The sequence below is a fragment of the Lindgomyces ingoldianus genome, assembly GCF_010093535.1.
Source record: "Lindgomyces ingoldianus strain ATCC 200398 unplaced genomic scaffold BDR25scaffold_34, whole genome shotgun sequence".
In the NCBI taxonomy this organism is placed as follows: Eukaryota; Fungi; Ascomycota; class Dothideomycetes; order Pleosporales; family Lindgomycetaceae; genus Lindgomyces; species Lindgomyces ingoldianus.
In genome coordinates, this window is record NW_022985195.1 from 598,197 (window position 1) to 615,871 (window position 17,675).

A 17,675-nucleotide genomic window follows, 5' to 3' on the forward strand; every position below is an offset into this window, starting at 1 on the left:
TTCTTTTAGCGCGTCTAAGTGGTGTTGTGGGGAATGCATTAGTGTAGGAAGGGTGGTTTAGTGGGGTCTTGGCAAAAGTAAGCGACTCGGGTGTGTGAGCAACTCGCCTATGAAGTACGTTAATGTACATCCAACTGTAACAGAATAACCGCCGTAGCGGAATGACATTCTCTTCTCTAGCACCTGACATATACCAACGCGATTTTATATATTTATACGTGCTATCTTACTATAGGTTAGCTAATTCTAGATATAATGTCGAATTCAAACTAGAAAATTACAGCGGCTGAGGCTGCGGTCAGAGATTCCTATTATAGCGATTAATCGCGCTTTAGCTTTTATCTCTTACCTCATTACGAAATTCGGCATGGCTTAGAGTTTCGGGGTTATAGGACAAAGATTTGATTCAGAAAATCCCTGCCCTAGGCTTCAGCGACACAGCACACTCAGAAGCTTGGAAACCGAGAGTCTCTCCGTGTAGAAGGGAGATCGCCACATAGCTTGGCTTTTGATTAGGCCTGGCTATGTCATGATATATTAGAAAACGCACTATGTTTGATCTGATCCCTCAGCAATCACGTGTCTTATTCTATCCTTAACGCTCGTTGTCCTTTGCTGCATTGTCCAGTGCTTGCTTCTATCCGCAACACCACAGTAAGTAGCCATGGATCTAGCCAGGCAGGCGCTGGCACAGAATCTCCCTCCAAATGTACGTAGAACCTACGCTGCCCTAGCAGAACCCCATATTTCCAAATCACCTTTGTTTCACGATATACCACCAATAATTTGGATAGGTAACTTCGTTCGGCTTGTCTCCACACACTGAAAGGGAAGGTGACATCCCCTTCCACTTATTTACTTCAGCGTTCTTCACAAATTCAGCCCCAAGATTCTTCCAAACTCCCATCTCTCCCTGAATCTCAAAGTATCTAGCCGCAGTAAAGAGTGTTGGATGTGGAGCAAGTGCAAGATACTTGATAGTTGGGCCCCATTCCGCTTGTTGTTCGACCGAAAACCCCGAGTGGAAGGCTGCTGCTAGATCTGGCGTCTTGTAGAATTTGGTATCGACGTAGGCATGATATGGACCTCTCCAGGTGGTAATGGAAATTGACCGTCCCATTTTGGTACACGTGGTGCAGCACTGAAGTGTGTGTGACTTCTGGGTTTCGGTGTCGTCTTTAAGGTCCTCAGAAACATCCAGACCTACGAATGATATCTGAAGAGCTGTCAGCGATGGTAGAAGGTGCAACAGCTCCTCAAATGCAGGAACAGAGGAGAATTCAGCTCCAGCCGCGCCTATAATGTGAAGGTTAATCGAACCGCGAGTGCTGATATCGGGTATTGTCGCTTCTAAGGCAGCGATTAAGGTGAGTTGAATTGTGGTGGTGTTGGTACCATATCTTATATATTCGACGAATTCACGTTCTTTGGGGTCGTTTGCCTGGTACTTCAGATCTCGGTTCATTTTAGACCTAAAACCACCCATGTCTGAGAGCCTCGTGTAGTAATCATACCAGTCCGTTGCAGAAGAGAGAGGAACGTGTTGTTTCCTGGGAAATTTGGTGAAAGAAATGGTCGAGCTCTTTCCCGTTCGACGGCGCAGATCTACCATGATCTTGTCGTCGGTCGCAATATTTTGCAAGGTGGCGCACTCCGCTGATGGATGTGTTTGCTGGCAGGAAGGGCAAAACAAGGTAAGAAGGCAGTATTGGCAGACGTTCAACCTCGCCCCATCTTCAAGTTGGGACTCTCTTCTGTAGCAGTGATAGCAATATGGCTCGTAGCTAACTGCGAGTATCAGCTTGATAATTTCTTTGACATGGGTACAATGTAGTAACAGCGCCTAGGCTTGTTGGCGGTCAGTTTTCATTGGACATACCCAACCAATCTTCCAAATTCACTAGGATTCAAAGTACCAGATCTGAAGAACTCCAGCACCTGTAAAATGTCTCAGAATCTGCTTGCTCATCTTACCAAAGAGGCTGGATAATATACCTGCTCTTCATAGTAGTCCCCCCAATGCCTGCCAAATGGGGATACATATTCTTTCCGCTTATTTAGAGCAATAAGTTTCTTGCAGATCTTCTTGTGATTCCTGTTCCAGTCTTGCTTCTGGCACTTTTTTGAGCAGTATGAGACCCGTTTACAAGCGATGCATCGACTGAGGTTAGACGATATATCCCAGCAGGAAAAACATAGAGTTTGTTTAAATGCCAAAGTTGGGGTTTGATACGGATCTGAGCCCGAATCGGGGATAGGATCTTCGGATGCCATTTTCTAGGTTTAAGGTGGAATATTTAGAGTGTGGCATATCAGAGACAGTGTCTGAGCCCGTTTTTGGCCTTGTGGTGATGCCTCGTAAGACTGGGGAAACCGTGCATCCACAAGCTACACAGCCACGTATTATCTAAGTTAAAATGCAGCGTATCGACGGACGTGCGGGGTTGTTTCTGCGACGATCTATACTCGCCTTGATTGGGTGGCTTTTATTGAAGCTACCGACAGGGGTAAGGACCCCGTATGAATTGAGAGCCGCTCGCAGCCTTATTGCTAACTATTATTCCTAAGCGACGCTAATCGACTCTTCGGCCTGGGTGTAGGCGCTTGATGAGTTATTATAGTTTAGTAGTAGATTCGTGGTAGTGGCTCTGGAGGGAGTAGCGCTCGATTTCCCTCGAAAGACGAACCTTTGTAACTGAGAGGAGGCATCAACGCAAACGTAATTCTTAATTATATGACTGGGGCTTTAGGGATAAAGAAATAGTTTTAGTATTAAACCAAAGGAAATTATTGTAGAATTTAAGAGGTGCGCTAATTTCCTCTCGCTTTAGAGTCAAGTACCTGAAAATTTTCCGTTACGGTAGTTATTCCGTTACGGGTGGATGTATACTAATGTCCGTCCCTGGGCCGCGGAAAACCCACCGTGCCAGAAAATATGAGGGGTACTTTGACTTCAAGCGACTGTAACTCTGCGCACACGTCAGGCTTCACTAAAATTATGTATAAATAGTGTGCTTTGGCTGCTTTTAAATATTCAGGGCCTTTCTAACTTATAGATTACATTTGCATTATCACCTTCCTACCTAAGTTGCTCAGAGTCTTCTTTTATAGCAAAACAATCTCTATTTGCTACAGCACTACTATTAAGCTTTCTCTACTTGCAATACATATATAAGGTTCTTATCTAAGTCTTAGAGCCTTATTACAATAATAGGAAGTTGTTATTAGCTTTGTGCCTGCTGTCGCGCGCAAAATTTATGAAAGGTCGCTACCCTAGCCAGTACCTCTGATCAAAGCAATTACCAATCCTAGCTAGTGCAAAGCGACCCGCACCAGGAGGAACCAGCAGGTTCCATGGCGGGAAGCCAGTCTAATTGTAGCGCGCGTCTTTGCGTGCCTAGCACTGCGTCCTACGCTCGCCCCATCAACGAATGAAAGCCTCACCGTCTTTCAATCCCTAATGAAGCAGAGATTTCATGAGGTGCAATCATGTTGAAGATGATAATGATGGTGTTTTCTGACAACACTGTCGCTCTATCGGCGGTGTTGCGCATGGAGACGCCCAGCCCCGCGTCTACCAGGCAACTGCGACTACGTACACGGTTTTGACCCTTCTTCTGATGGCGAGAGCGTCTCCATTCTCCTTCAATTCACATACATAAACACTCAAGAGTATCTTCAAGTTTCGGATAGTGCCTTCAAGATGGACCCCCATGTGCTCTCCTCTGGCAAGATCTGGGTGCCCCTAGGTAATACTCTCCCTCTCCCCGCAGAAACGTCACCCTTTCTGGCCTGCTAACATCAGCCGGCCACAGAGAACAACCCCGATGTAATGACCAAGCTTGCACACAAGCTCGGCCTCTCTCCTAACCTTGGATTCCAAGACGTCTACTCCCTCACCGAGCCCGACCTCCTCGCCCTCATCCCCCGCCCCTGCCATGCCGTGCTCTTCCTCTGGCCCTCGTCCGACATATCAGACGCCGAATTTAAGAGGGAAGAGGCAGCTATGCCGGCGTATGAGGGGTCTGGCCCCGACGAGCCGATCGTGTGGTTCCCGCAGACGATCGGCCACGCGTGCGGGCTCATCGGCTTGCTGCATTGTCTGACGAATGGGGAGGCGGCGATGAATATTGTACAGGGCAGTTTTGTGGACAAACTGATGGAGGAAGCAGTCCCGCTTAAGTCGAAGGAGAGGGCAGATCTGTTGTACAACTCAGAGGAATTGGAGCGGCTGCACAAGGAGGCGGCGCAGACGGGGGATTCGCGGCCGCCAACCATCGAGGAAGACGTGCTGTATGGCTTCACGGCCTTTGTGAAGGGCAAGGATGGACACTTGTGGGAGATGGAAGGCTGGAGGAAGGGGCCGGTGGATAGAGGATTGTTGGCTGAAGAAGAGGATGTGCTGTCAACAAAAGCATTAGAGTTGGGTCCATTAAGGATTATCAACAGGGAGAAGGCATCGGAGGGACGGTTCAGCGTTATTGCGCTGTCTACCAACGATGACTGATTCGTAGAGATGTCATTCCATAGGACGAGATAACGTGTCTGAAAGAATGCATTAGGCTACCTCAAATTAATGTCAAGAATATCTTCCAGAATTCACCGCAGACAAGGTGAGGAATGCGGGAGTCCTGGAGCGACATAAAGTCCTTATTTCTTTCATCAACGGGGTACATTCCTTCTTTGTTGATCAAACGGTGCGCTATGTGAAGATTTGAGGCAGCATGAAAGATCTCATATTTTCAGTCTTCAAGGGGAGTATTCGAAATCTACTAGCATCCATCAAACTAGTGTGTGATCTTAACGTATGTATTCTTTTATAACGTTTCTAGTCTATTAACCTAACTCTTCTTGCTTTAAGTTTAGGATCGCGTTTCTTGAAAGCCTAAGCCTAGTTCTTGCCTGGAGGCTTAACTAGGTTATTTGTTGTGGACTGCTCTGATAGGGCAACCCATGTTCTAGGTACATCTGGAGGGAGGCCTTGCGCCAGCACCTGGCTGGCTCGGTCCATGGCTACGATTGTGAGGGGTCAGACACGAGAGACAGCCAGGACAAGACAGCTAGCACAGAGGAACGCTCTAGTCGCTAAAAATAGCTAGCACGTGACCTTTTATGGCCGATTAGCTCGCCACACATCTCATACCGCACTACGTAAGCGCGCTAAACCCTCATGCGAAGACACACTGCGGACACCTTCGCCCGGATAAATCCGGAATGCATACTTTCAAAAGGCTAAGTATCTTGAAAGTTAGAGTTATCTTCTTTTGTTATAGAATTATCAGTTTAATCCTCTGAGATTTAAAATTTTGTAGATGTGGTGCAGCAGGGGTGTAAAGCTAATGTAATGTTAGTTCTAGATGCTCTAAACGGATTGATCGACAGCATGACCAAGAGTGTTGTATTTTTTTGACTGCACACCGGTTTCCTAGAGAGAAATGCCCAAAGAATAATAGTAGATTAATTATAGCTAGACAGAATTGTCGGGGAGAGAGTTGCGATGCTTAAACATAGATTCATTTCGGCACAGGGGGTTTTCCGCCACGCAAGGGAGGACGTTACCCTTATATTTTTCGGCACCATGGGATTTTTCGCTACGCAGGGAGGGACATTAAAACAAATGTATATTTTTGTTACAGACAGATTTCCTGAGGAGAATAGTGACTAGTCTCAATCACAATGTTCTTTGTAGCACTACCCTTATAAATTCATATCTTGGCGTGTCCATACCGAAGAAAGTTTTCATCCATCAGGTTTCATGTACGAACATAAGCTAGCGCGACGAATACTAAATTGCTCACAAGTTTATCTACTCCTAAATTCTTTTCGGAAGGCCTGCCCCCTAAGCAACGAACACATCCCAACACAACAATTAAACTCATGCCTCGAGCACACAACTAACCTTAGAAACCAAAGCGCTATTTCCTCTTTTTAAACGACACCGATTTCTTCAAGCTCCAAAAAGAGACGTCAGGAGCGGAACGGGTCTTCAACCCAGCAAGATCCCCATCTAACAACGGCCCAGGGATAACCAGCTCATCCGTAGTTGCGGCCCTCCGCCAGTCAGCCCTCCGTGACTTGACGGGAAACCTCTTTCGTCCCATTTCCTCGGTCTCTCCGACGAAATGTGGTACTCTTGGGGAGGAATGCTTGCTTCTGGAAATCTTGGGTAGGGGATAGTGGCCAGTGACTTCAAGATGGAAGTTCACAAGCCTAGCCACATCATGATCTGAAGAAGGTTTAGGGTCCTTATGCTTTCGATTACAGAGTTTGCTTAGCCAGGAGATATTGTGTTTGGTGGGTCCGTGGGAGTTTTCTACGAGGGTGATGGCTTCAGCGGAGAGCGCGCTGGGTGAGGTAAAGACGACCTTTGGATGTTTGGGATAAGAAGTAGAGTTCTCACCGGAAAGAAGTGGGCCTGAGGTAGACTTGTCTGAAGACATAGCGGCGCAGGTCTCGAAACTTGGAAAGACTAGGTATAAGGAATCTGGAGGGAAAACCTGGGTTACTGGGTATAATTTGAGACTTATAGAAATATTCTGCCGTGCATTGTTCAGAGAAAGGGACCCACTATAAAAGCATTACAAACTTCCCTCTGTCGCTTCTAGTAGTGCGACCATTGTTCACCGTGGGCTTTAGTGACCACGGCTTTGTTAATCACACACAGCTAAACACCCAAAAGTCTTATGACGGGACTGAGACTATCATTACTCTACCGGAATGTATGCCTCAGCCAGGATGCCCTCTTGCGAATAATCCGACCAGAGAAATCATAAGCAACACGATCCAGAACAGGGTAATTATGCTGTAAAGACCCACTTAACCAGCCGCTCGGTCGTCCTACAACCAGAGCTCAAATTGTTCAGCTGAAGTTTGATCAATACCCCGGGAGATATTCGATGCGAGCTTACTAAACCAAGCTGCCCCATCTGTCAAATTACTTTGTTGCCATCGTGGGATCCCCGAACTCTCCACACACATATTATAGTCGAAAGAAGGAGCACCTCTCCTTGACTAGAAGAAGCCACACTTTGATTAGATGAACTCTCTAGGGGTGATTTCTGGGTAGTCGTAGTTGGACTCACCGCCAATTTCGGGATCCGGCAACTGAGGATATTGCACTCGCCCACTTTCGGCATCACTTAGCCCGGAATCCTCTGCGTCTGGAATGTGCCGGTTCGATTTGTGAGTGATATGTAGGTCCAGCGACTGAGCGTATTGTATTTGCACGCCCTCGGCGTCATATGATCCGGAAGCCTCGGTGTTTGGCGTATGCTGTTCCAGTGCGTACGTAGTTTGTGGGCCTGGGCAGTATGGATAAGGACTCTGTGGATTATTGGGTGATGGCTGGTTTCCTTCTGATTGATCAAGGATATCAGGATTGCATACAATTAGATATTCGCTTTGGGCAAGAGCAGAAGGCTGAGACTGTTTGTATGACTGGGCAGGTGTTCGAACACCTCGATCCCAGTACCCTCTCAAAGAAGCGTTGGGATTGTCCTTTAGATACTGAATGATTTTGTCGTTACGAGAGCGGATAGCCACACCTTGATTAGAAGAACCGTTCAGTGGCGCTAATGGAGAGTTGTTGGACTCATACATCAAGCTGGGATGCGGTAGCTGAGGATATTGTGGTCGCTCGTCTCTATGCGGCAGACTTATCCAATCTTGTGAGTACATAGACAGGCTAGGCTCTTCGGTAGCACCATCGAAGTTATTGAAGTTAACATCGATGCTCACCCCAGGAGGAACTGAACACTGTTCAACGATAGATTCGAGAATCTCCCAAAGATAGGGATCGTCGCCCCCATTTAGGCCTGGAGCGGACCTGGGATCTTCATTGTGCGTGTTCAAGTTGGTAGGAACGATTGGAAGTCCACTATCATCTGATTCTGCCTGGTCATTCCCACGTTGATCAGGTGATGGTGGCACATAATAACCTTGTGTTTCGACTTTTTGAGCTAGGAGAGCTTCCCCACCAGGGAATTCCACTTCATCATCCAATAGCCTCCTTTTTGACCTTGTCTTTCGTCGCACCAGATCCTGAAAGAATTTTCTCCCCCGCGAGAGTGCCTTTGCTTCTTCGCCTCGAACTCCGTCATAATCCCGATATGGGTTAGCGGGTGTCGTCTGAGGACCCGAATGTTCTTTGAGCATAGGCTCTTTGCCTCCAGGGAATAACTCCCCCCAGGATTCCGGGTTAGCTGGTAGCTTCTGGGGATCCGAAGGTTCTTTATAGATTGGCTCTTTACCTTTAGGTGATATACTCCTCCCGGATTCCGGGTTTGCTGGCGATAACTGGTGACTCGAAGGTGCCTGATGCTCTAGTTCTTGGCCTTTTGGTGATGGGATTCTCTGCCCCTCCAGGTTATTTAGGGGCGCTTGATAACTCAGATGCTGTGCATGCATCGGTGCTTTCCCTTTGCCTTCATAAGGTAGAAATTCTTCCGTGTCCAGGGAAGGGGCCTCAATATCCCCGTTCTTGAGACTTGCTGGAGGATTTGTGAATGGATTTTCATTGCTGACATTTTCATATTCACTTATCGAGGAGGGTATCTCGAATATATCAGGACTAATATCGTCGTCGCTGTTCCGGATCTCATTCTGCAAGGGGCTAGGCTTTGGTTGCGTTGGGATGGGATTCCCATACTCATCGATGCGGCGAGGTTGGTTTGACTGCGAGAGGTTCGGAAGGTACTCGAAGGTGGCATCGATATGCTCGCGGAAATGAGAAGGCCGCGGCGGTTTATATTGTACAGGGAGTGGAGGCACAGGGGGTCTCTCCTCGTCCCGTAACGGGCGCACTCGAACGGGACGTGGCCGACCGTGAGCTGAGGGGTCAGGAGTTGCTGGACTGGTTGTTGTGACAGTAGTTGGCTGGCTGCTCGAAGAGATGTTGCTGGCTGGTTGCTCTTCCCTAAAACTGCTGTCATTCCTCTGGTCTACCACTGGTTGTGCCCCTGTCCTCAGATCGCGTTCACTTCGACTTCGTATTAGTTTTTTCGGTGCCCTGGCAACGGACTTGGCCTTCTCGGAGAGTGACCTCCCTAATTCTCTAAGAGCCATGTTTGCAAATGAATCGACGGAAGTGAAAAAAGAGCTGTGGGGTGAAGTGACGAGTTTGGATTGGAGAATGGCTGGAAAGCGAGAGAACTGGGAGTAATTGTGGAATATGTATGACGTTGGAAAATGCTGTTGCGGATTGAGAAAGTGTATGAACGAAAGCGTGGGATGAAATGAACGCTAGTAGCAATGAGACGAGCATGGATGAAGAGGACTGGATTTTGCAAAACATGAAGTTGGCGTTCTGTACGGTCGAGGAAAGTGAGACTAAAGTAAATAGAAGTGGCATCTGGCAAGTCACCTCGACTGCCATCCCCGATGTATGGGGTAGTACTACAAGGCATGGTATGAGTATTTGGAAGCCTCTGTACAGACTGGGAAGCGCGCCCTGGTGTTGAGCGGTAGGGAGGCGCGGGCTTCATGATTGCGACAAGATGAAAGATGTCGAAGCCACGACCTAGAGAACCAAAGTTTTGGATTCATGGACATCATCAGATGTGGGCCGATGGGAGAGGTAATAATTTTTTGAAGGGTTCAGAGGTTGAGGGATGAAAAAATGGTCCTCTTCAAGCCTCGGCTGGTGTGTCAGCCCCCTGCCAAGCGGGGTATGGTCGCCAGCAGCAATGACGTACGTCAGTGGTCTGTGCTCTAGTCCTCAAAGTGGCGCGGTGCAGTGAATGCTCCCCCTCTCACCCACTGCTGCCTAGGTACAACGACACCACCACCACCACCACCACCACCATTACCAGACCAGTACCGCAGCTTCACTATCACAATACCTACAGTCTCCCCACTTGCATCCAGAAATTACCGCTACCATGCTCCAACTCGCTCTCGCCACTCTCCTCCAACTCTCGCTCGTCTTACTGGTCAACGCAGCGCCCATCGCGACACAATCCGAGCCATGGCAAGCAGGGACTGGTGGTGGAATCGTTGGACTCATTGTCCTCATCCTATATATCATTGCTTGGGGTATGTCTTTCTCCCGACGTCTCCGGACATGCCGTCCCGGATACAACCCACGGTGAACATTCACTCCAAACATTGAGCTAACCCACCATGCCCGCCACAGTTGAGATTCTCCAGTCTAATCGCCCGCCTTTGAACAAGCTCATCTGGTGCTTGGTCGTCTTCCTATTTCCTGTCGTTGGAATGATCATCTACTACCTCTTCTCGAACCGCGACGCTCATGGCCGCTCAGGCTATGAGGCTATTGGAGCATAGAGTGATGGAAGATTGGGGTGATGTGTTTACGGTCAGGAAGGCGGTGGCCGGCAAGGCGCACAATGAGAGGTGCTTGGGGTTAGTGGAGAGTTATATCTCTACGACGTTGACGGATTAGGCTGATGAAGCCAAAGGAGAATCCAGTCCACTGAGAGGCCGCTCTTTGGAGACGATCCCATGTCTACTTTCCCTTAGTGTTGGGGATGCAGAAAGTGTACAGGGCGACCCTTCACTAGGTCTCCTACCTTAATCCTTTTCGACAAGAAGATTTCTTTGACATAGATGAAAAACTAGGGGAGGATGGAAAGGAAACTGCTGGCAATTCCTAAGATTATCCTTGTTATGTACCACACCACGTCGTTCTCTGTGACGTATCATCCTCTGCTGCCTCTCATCCTTCCCAGCATGCCATTACCCACAGGACGCACAAACCAACTAAGACCCCGAAAACAATATAATGTGCAGATGAACACTAAACAAGAGTAGTCACACGCAAAACTCGTAGCAACCCCTTCCTCTGACCACGTCTATATTGAAGGACATCAAGATAAACCAAAGACACGAGCAACTATCATAGCATATCAACGCCAAATTTAACTGTGTGTGTAACCAAACTCAACCTATAAGGAGTCAAAGGAGACTCACGGTCGTTCGAAAGTCTCAAAACCGATGGAAGTGACCAAATTTCGTCCTCGCCAGGTTTGCCTTGCAAATTTCCAGAGTTAGCTCCTTTCATATAATATCTGTTCCGATGCTATAACACCCTAAAACTCAATTCTTCATCTCAACTATACTTATTTCTCTTCTAATTAACAGGCACAGTTGGGGCGATTTCTAGAAATGGATTTAGAGAGACCGTTCATACTTTTCTTTAAGAAACGTCCTCGATTTTTCTGACAGCGAAGTCCGCCCAAGTTGTAAGAACTTCCACATCAGTGGTGGTTTCATCCGCCTCGGAGTCAATTGTGTCGAGGAACCCCTCAAGAGATACCGCCCCCAGCTTAGTGCGACTTTCTCCTCGTATGTTGTCCCGTCCTGGATGCCGTCTTCATTCGCACGCATTCTGAAGGTTTTGGAATTTCGAAGACTCTTGGCTTCAAGATAGCTGCCTTCACGCGTTGGGAAAGGTTCCGGTTCGAAGAAGGGGAGCTCGCGGCTTTATCGGAGGAATATTAATCTGGTTCTTCGCCCTATAAGCCTCCTTTACGGGAGATGTGGTGTGGCTTTTCATACTACTCTTTCGATACTCACAAAGGCTCACTCTTGGAGCTTGAACTGCTGATAGGAAAAATTGGTCTCTTTGGAGATAATTCGGACTTCGCGTCACTTTCAATCTTCGGTATGTCTCCTAAAGTCTCGGGTCCCGCATCTCCTCCGTGCCTAGTAGTAGAGGTATTGCCCGCCATGGATTCTCAAGCGGACCTGCGGTTGTTCCTTCTTACCTCTTTCCATCGGACGTGTTTTCGAGGCTCAATCCGCCCTTATGGGTGCCGGACACGCCACTAAATCTCTCGCCCTCTTTCTTGTCTTTGACTTCCCAGTCTTGTTCACCCGTCTCAGCTAAAGTGTTGACCTGTTTTGCATTAGAACGCGAGGAGGGCAATTCCACATTTCAAGACGCACTCTCTCAGTCTCTACACCGCCCTCTTCTTTGGAGATGAGTTCTCCACTTAGGTGCTCTAATTTTTCTTCCTTCCTAGCAGTTTCATCCGCATTCTTGCTCCCGCTATTGCATGACGCATCACGAGCAGGAGCATCATCGCTGTGGTCAACTTCTTTTATATTCATAGCCTTGGCCGTGCCTTCCAGAACTTTGTTTTGTACTCCCAACTCTTCTCTCTTGTAGCGGAGGGCTTCATCAAAGTCTTGATCCATTTTCTCAATCTCAACCTTCAAATTCTTCAGAGGTATAACATCTAGCTCTTGAAGACTAGCCTCACTCTTCTCACCGAGTTCTGTAATTGCCCAGGCCCATATCATATGCGAATCGAGGTCTTCGTGATCTTCCACGTCACTCTTGCCAGTTATCTCCTAAATTGGCTCTACCGAGACAGATAGAACCTTGTATAGAAAACTATTAGCGTAGAATTTCCTTCGTTTCGGTAATATGATACCTTGCAGTAGTTTCCTTCTCTTTCAAACGACTCAAGATCGAAAATAGCAAGACCGGATTATCGCACTGCCCTTGTCATAATCCACCCACCAAATTGTTTCAGTAGCGAACACTTAGAACCGGAAGGGTTCATCAAAGAAATCCTTAAGTAGAGGCATGGGGGGATTAAACATGCCTCATTGGAACATAACTTCAGGGGACGGAGGCTTCGGTAGTATCTGAATTAGCCTAAGACGCGCGAATGTCCAGATAGAGTCGAAGCCGAGCAACAGTTCATAACCCGAAGGCTCCTGATTGGCGGCATGGGCTTCAATATTTCCAATGATACATTGCTCCTCATCTGCACTACTTAAGGAAGAAGGTGATGGGGAAGGATATGAAAGAGAGTGACGCACGTGTGAGCTTTCGTGAAATTGACTCAGCCACACTCAAGAAACTGAGTCGGACCTACAGATACTGAGTCACTGTCTTTGATTACAGGCCGGGGTAGAGTCGGCGCGACAATATGCATGAAAGGTACAGTGAAAGTGTACTCAATGGGGAGCGCAAGTATACGTAATGATCATAATGAAAGAGGACATAAGAACAAGGTGAACTTAGCTGTTACGACTCAAATTACTGACTCGATGGTTATTAGAGTATTCTTTGTAGTTTATCTTCACTGTCACGTATCAATCACAACCAAATACCAGCACTGGCCTGAATACCATCAAACCGCTTTGGCACCTCAATCAATCCTTATTATCACTCTCTCGCACCACCCAACTCCGAAAAGACTTCGCTTTGGACCCATTGCCACCTGCTTGTGCATCTAGATGTGACGCCGCACAAAACGCCTCAACTACGCTCATGGCGGGGGTGATCTCCTTTTCGTCGAAAGGAATGAGATTTAGGAAATTTCGAAGGGATAGTGCCCCAAGCTTAATCTGGGCCTGTGTAAGATAATCGGTACATCTCTCAGCAAGATTAGGCGTGATTCGAAATACCATTTCCCATCCTTCTCCCTTTGACGATCCTTGCCGTGCCTGAATCTGCTCATTTGCAGCTAAGATAGTAAATGCTTTTGAAACCCTCGCTTTGTCAGTAGTAGTGTAGTCCTTTGACATTTCAAGGAGCTCGAGGAAATCGTCTAAGGATGCAGTGCCGATGAAAGTATGACGGTGTTTGTACTCCAACTCCCGTTCCTGCTGTTCAAGGAAGAAGGCTTCTTCCACCTCGAGAGGTTTTGTTGTCACAAGGGAGGGGGTCTTTAGCAGAACATTGACTGGAAGTCCCAGTGAGACTTTACGCCGATGAGTGCGTTTCTTGTTTAGGCCCTGATCACTCCACTGAACTCTGTCCTTCTTTTCTTCTATCTCTGAAGTAATCGTCACGTCGTCCGCGAACGCTACGGAGTTGACATCTATAGTCCCGTGAGATATCGGTGTCCCACTCGCACACTCTCTGAGGTCTTGCGTATCATCGTCGTCTTTTGGAGAACTCTTTTCATCATCTATAGCCCTGGAAATAAGCCGAATAACAGTATCTTCCTCCCCAACGTAACTTCTCTCGGAGTCCTTTCCCTGAAGAGTATCGTCATGTTCCATTAACGAAAGATCTTCGCCGCAGAGGTGCTTTGTTGATTCTTGGGAGTCCGGTGTCGCTGCATCGTTATTGATGGAAGATTCAGATTCAGTGAAGCCCGCAAGCATTACCGCAGATAGTTTGTTGGGGGCGTTCATTCTAGTAGATTCCTTGTCTTGGAGTTGGTCAGGATCGGCGACTCCCTGAGAACAAGGAGCAAATTCGGTATCAGCGCGCACGGGACTGTTCTTGATTGCGAGCTCAGTTGCCCCTAAAGATTCCATTGTTCGAATTTCCTCACTAGCCAGCTGCAATGCAGTTTCGGTCTCAGCGTTGTCACACTGGGGATATTTGGCAATGTGATTGTGGACTGGCAAAGCGTATGTATCAAGAGATGGTTCGGGCGATGGCCGGGGTGCTTCATCTCTAGTCCCCTCGTTTGACAATGAATCTTCGTAGTCCTCCTCGCTATCGCTTTCATGCTCTTCACCCTCCTTCACCCTCATATCCTCTTTCGTGCTTTGCCGATGTTTCCTCGCCGAGGGTTGTATGTCGCCTTTGCGAGTGGCTCGCGACACGGGAGTATGGGACTGTCGGCTTCGCTGTTTCTTCTTTAGCATCGTGTTCAATGCTCCGCTCCATATCCCCGCCGACGTTGTTAAGGCGACTCGGCGCCGCCCGCTTGACTCCGTGTGGTTGTCCGTTTGCTGAATGTTCATGACCTCTTCGTGGTCTATTATGGCGTCAGAAGGAAATAAATGATGTATTTGCGGTGCGACAAACCATGATGTGGCAAACCCACAAGCCTATCCTCTCCGCTCAGATCAGGAGAATGTGTTTTCTCCCCCGCAACGGCCCTTGTCGGCGGGTTTCCATCAACTTGAGGCGTCTCCATTCTGGGCATGACGGAGAGGATGTTTGCAGGTAGTACCTGTGCTAGAGGGAGTGAATCCGCTGACTATAGCTCGAGCTGATCACGCGACGACGTTGAAAGAAATGATTTGAAATCAGAGAAAATGAGAGAGGGACGTTCATATCGCGCCCATGGTAGACCGTTTAGGTGGCGCACGTGGTGGCAGTCTGGGCTGTGCGCGTTATAAACATGCGCAGGAAGGTCCGCTGTAATGGCCAAGAAGCGGTGAAATGACAACAGAGGGTGAATAGTCTACAGCACTGTGATTTGGCGATGCTCATAATGTAGAATAAGAAGGAAAAGCTAAAATCAGAGTTACTCTCCATGTCAGCGTAAAGCCTCCAGCAGAGGGATTCTGCAGCGTTCCTTCCTTCTAACGTCACTACGAGCAGCCACGAGAACATTTGAGCACACATCGCTGACATATGGAGCCAGGGGCTATTCATGGATTTCTGAAACTAGACAGAGAATGGTTGGATAGAGAAGATATGACAGTACCCAAGCCACTGGAAATTTACAAGTACCATGATCCCCCTGGGTCACCAAGAAATCCAAGCAAGACGCCCCACAGTACCTGCCCCCATCCCAGCATTATGTATCGAGCAAGTGATCCCTCCCTTATTAGTACTTCTTTAAATAGTAAAGGCAAACTAAACATTTCCTGATCGTGTAAAAACCCCTAAATCAAACTTCCTATTACATTATGTACCAACGTACAAAAGCATCATCCAAATACGTTAGGAACAAAATATACTACCGAATAAACCGTAATCCCAGCTTACACCCGAGGGGAACCTTAGACAGACCTAGACTCAACGCGAATTTGCTGGAGACACGCCAGCTTGGAAGCAGGTGCAGCTCCGTCGAGTTATGAACATACCTTGAAAGCGTCGTCGACGTTTAGAATTGACGTCATTCCATCCTCGTCAAATTCTACGTCTTTCTAGAAAGCTGTGAGAGATGTGTTCCCGAGCTTCACTTTCGACTTGATGATGATTGACTTGTAATCTTACATTGCATCATACGCAACCAGCGTGGTGTTGCCCCCATGCATAATCTGATGCTCGTCGACAGGTAGTGCTGCGAATATCTCACAGGTATTGTTCTTAGTGGTGACCCCATCTTCATCAAACTCTAACAGATCAACAAAGGTGCGATGGTCCTCGTAGGTTTCAAGATCGAAGTTACCACTAGCATGCTAGTCCTCAATGGACGTCACAAGGGTCGATTCTGGCGATGGAGAGCCTAGGGTATACTTGACTGGAGAGCTCAGGTTAGGCATCTCTGACTCGTTTGACTGTGCCCTTAAATCGCGGTTCTGGAATCCGGCGCCAGCGTGGGAACCCTAGGGTTAGAAGACTGGACCACACCTTCTTCATTTATGGATATTGGCGGCTTAGCGACCGCCGGGTGGGAGCTATTCTTGATTACTTCGCGCTTCCTATTTTATCGACGGTTCTTTGGCACTAGGACGCTAGGCAGCACACCCATTTGGCCACCGCAGACTCTACGGTCTTCCAGGAGCGAGGGAGCGGCCACTCCTCGCGATTTGGTCGAGGTAGAAGAGGTGTAGGGGTAATTTGGGCCTTAAACTCATCCTTAAACCCCTTTGTTTTCTTCAGTACTAGAAACCTTCTCCATCAAATCGTCCTGATCGACAATGCTTGAGTCATCCAGAGGATCGGCGGATGAACCTATTAACTGATGCAACTGCATCTTATTCGTTCCTATATAGTCTTTTGCCGGTTGGACAAATTATGTAACAATGTGAGGGAATGATGGTGACGGTTCTTGGCCTTTGACTATAGCTAAAGTATTAGTAGCAACATCGACATTCTTAGTAGCGGTGACGGCATCGGCATAGCCAACCTCATGCTATTCTTCCGTGATCTCAGGGGGGCCCATTTTGTTTCAGAGATCTTGGCTCAATGGCCGACCTTGACGGGCCGGCTTTTCGTCTTTCCTTTACCCTTCTTTGAAATGGATGTCTCTGGGATTTGCTTTACCGGCAGGGCAACCATATTCTCGAAAGTTGCATGTGAAAATATAGGGGATTCTTCTTACGCTTCCGCATTGCTAACACGGTAGCTATGAAGTCATCATCAGAAACTTTGATCGCTTAAGGATTAGGCGTCGCCTCAGTGAATGTATGCAAGGCTTGCGCCAGAAACTTAGGTGGTTTGAACGGAGTACTTGTCGACATGAAAAAACCCCTCAGTCTATCAAGAAGACGCAATGTGGAGATGAAATAAACGGTCGAGGCTCATAATTGTAGAAGAAACTTAGCTGTTCAAAGATTCCTCTAAAGGACGCCGCTTTAAGCAAGCCTAGAGAAGGCATCACTTGTTATAGAATAACTTGGCAAAACTTAAAAACTAAAAACTACCGCAAGACTTAGTGTTGATGGAATCGATGAAAGAGGGAGAGTAGTGAAGGCGAGAGGAAGGCTGGAGTCTGATTAGGGCTAGCGCACGGACAGTGCGCTTGCCGGTTAAGGCTAAGACCAGTTCGCTGCCTGTGAAGCATCATGACCCTGAGAGACCTGTCCTAATTCCAAATCCATGATTTTCACTATTATAAGCAGCATTAAAACAAGCGAGATAAATGAGTTCCTTTCACATCTGATTTGGCTAAACCTTCACAACATCCGTAGACAGCATCCATCAGGAATCCTATTCTCTCCTCCGAACAATTTCACAAGCCGCTAATACAACCTTTACAAACCTTAACCTTTTTCGAGTTGTGCATCATTCTAAAAGATGAAACGAGGCGCTCATGGTGCTTGTCACAAGAAAAGAACAA

General features: G+C 47.6%; 6 protein-coding genes across 6 annotated transcripts; 2 read left to right on the top strand and 4 right to left on the bottom strand.

The window, feature by feature from the left end:
* Positions 1-754: 754 nt before the first annotated feature.
* Positions 755-2,274, bottom strand: BDR25DRAFT_377534 (uncharacterized protein; the record flags this gene model as incomplete). Its single annotated transcript, XM_033697504.1, has 2 exons — positions 755-1,843; positions 1,996-2,274. The coding sequence occupies 2 exons, from the start codon at positions 2,272-2,274 to the stop codon at positions 755-757; spliced, it is 1,368 nt and encodes a 455-aa protein (XP_033543248.1).
* Positions 2,275-3,403: 1,129 nt separating this feature from the next.
* BDR25DRAFT_306204 (ubiquitin C-terminal hydrolase L3) lies at positions 3,404-4,662 on the top strand. The gene is made up of 2 exons (XM_033690582.1): positions 3,404-3,749; positions 3,816-4,662. The coding sequence occupies exons 1-2, from the start codon at positions 3,704-3,706 to the stop codon at positions 4,505-4,507; spliced, it is 738 nt and encodes a 245-aa protein (XP_033543249.1). The 5' UTR covers positions 3,404-3,703; the 3' UTR covers positions 4,508-4,662.
* Positions 4,663-5,330: 668 nt separating this feature from the next.
* On the bottom strand, positions 5,331-9,549 carry BDR25DRAFT_395843 (uncharacterized protein; the record flags this gene model as incomplete). The annotated part of the gene is made up of 12 exons (XM_033698399.1): positions 5,331-5,425; positions 5,474-5,591; positions 5,639-5,661; positions 5,799-5,874; positions 5,938-6,536; positions 6,583-6,645; positions 6,694-6,725; positions 6,760-6,815; positions 6,842-7,006; positions 7,043-9,240; positions 9,276-9,366; positions 9,398-9,549. 12 exons carry the CDS (start codon positions 9,547-9,549, stop codon positions 5,363-5,365), a joined length of 3,636 nt encoding a protein of 1,211 aa, XP_033543250.1. The 3' UTR covers positions 5,331-5,362.
* Positions 9,550-9,756: 207 nt separating this feature from the next.
* Positions 9,757-10,375, top strand: BDR25DRAFT_78064 (uncharacterized protein). Its single transcript, XM_033699034.1, has 2 exons — positions 9,757-10,032; positions 10,133-10,375. Exons 1-2 carry the CDS (start codon positions 9,879-9,881, stop codon positions 10,282-10,284), a joined length of 306 nt encoding a protein of 101 aa, XP_033543251.1. The 5' UTR covers positions 9,757-9,878; the 3' UTR covers positions 10,285-10,375.
* Positions 10,376-11,130: 755 nt separating this feature from the next.
* Positions 11,131-12,264, bottom strand: BDR25DRAFT_317788 (uncharacterized protein; the record flags this gene model as incomplete). Its single annotated transcript, XM_033691700.1, has 4 exons — positions 11,131-11,440; positions 11,536-11,664; positions 11,727-11,857; positions 11,908-12,264. The coding sequence occupies 4 exons, from the start codon at positions 12,262-12,264 to the stop codon at positions 11,131-11,133; spliced, it is 927 nt and encodes a 308-aa protein (XP_033543252.1).
* An 885-nt stretch (positions 12,265-13,149) lies between these two features.
* BDR25DRAFT_182223 (uncharacterized protein) lies at positions 13,150-13,587 on the bottom strand (the record flags this gene model as incomplete). Its single annotated transcript, XM_033684219.1, has 1 exon — positions 13,150-13,587. A coding segment is annotated over one exon (438 nt), but the record flags the coding sequence as incomplete, so codon positions are not given.
* Positions 13,588-17,675: the final 4,088 nt, after the last annotated feature.

Bases quoted from the DNA above. Each gene is read 5' to 3' on its own strand.
- BDR25DRAFT_78064 (XM_033699034.1), top strand. From the start codon at position 9,879: ATGCTCCAACTCGCTCTCGCCACTCTCCTCCAACTCTCGCTCGTCTTA. The intron at 10,033-10,132 runs GTATGTCTTTCT...TGCCCGCCACAG, and splicing joins CCTATATATCATTGCTTGGG to TTGAGATTCTCCAGTCTAAT.
- BDR25DRAFT_306204 (XM_033690582.1), top strand. From the start codon at position 3,704: ATGGACCCCCATGTGCTCTCCTCTGGCAAGATCTGGGTGCCCCTAG. The intron at 3,750-3,815 runs GTAATACTCTCC...AGCCGGCCACAG, and splicing joins CAAGATCTGGGTGCCCCTAG to AGAACAACCCCGATGTAATG.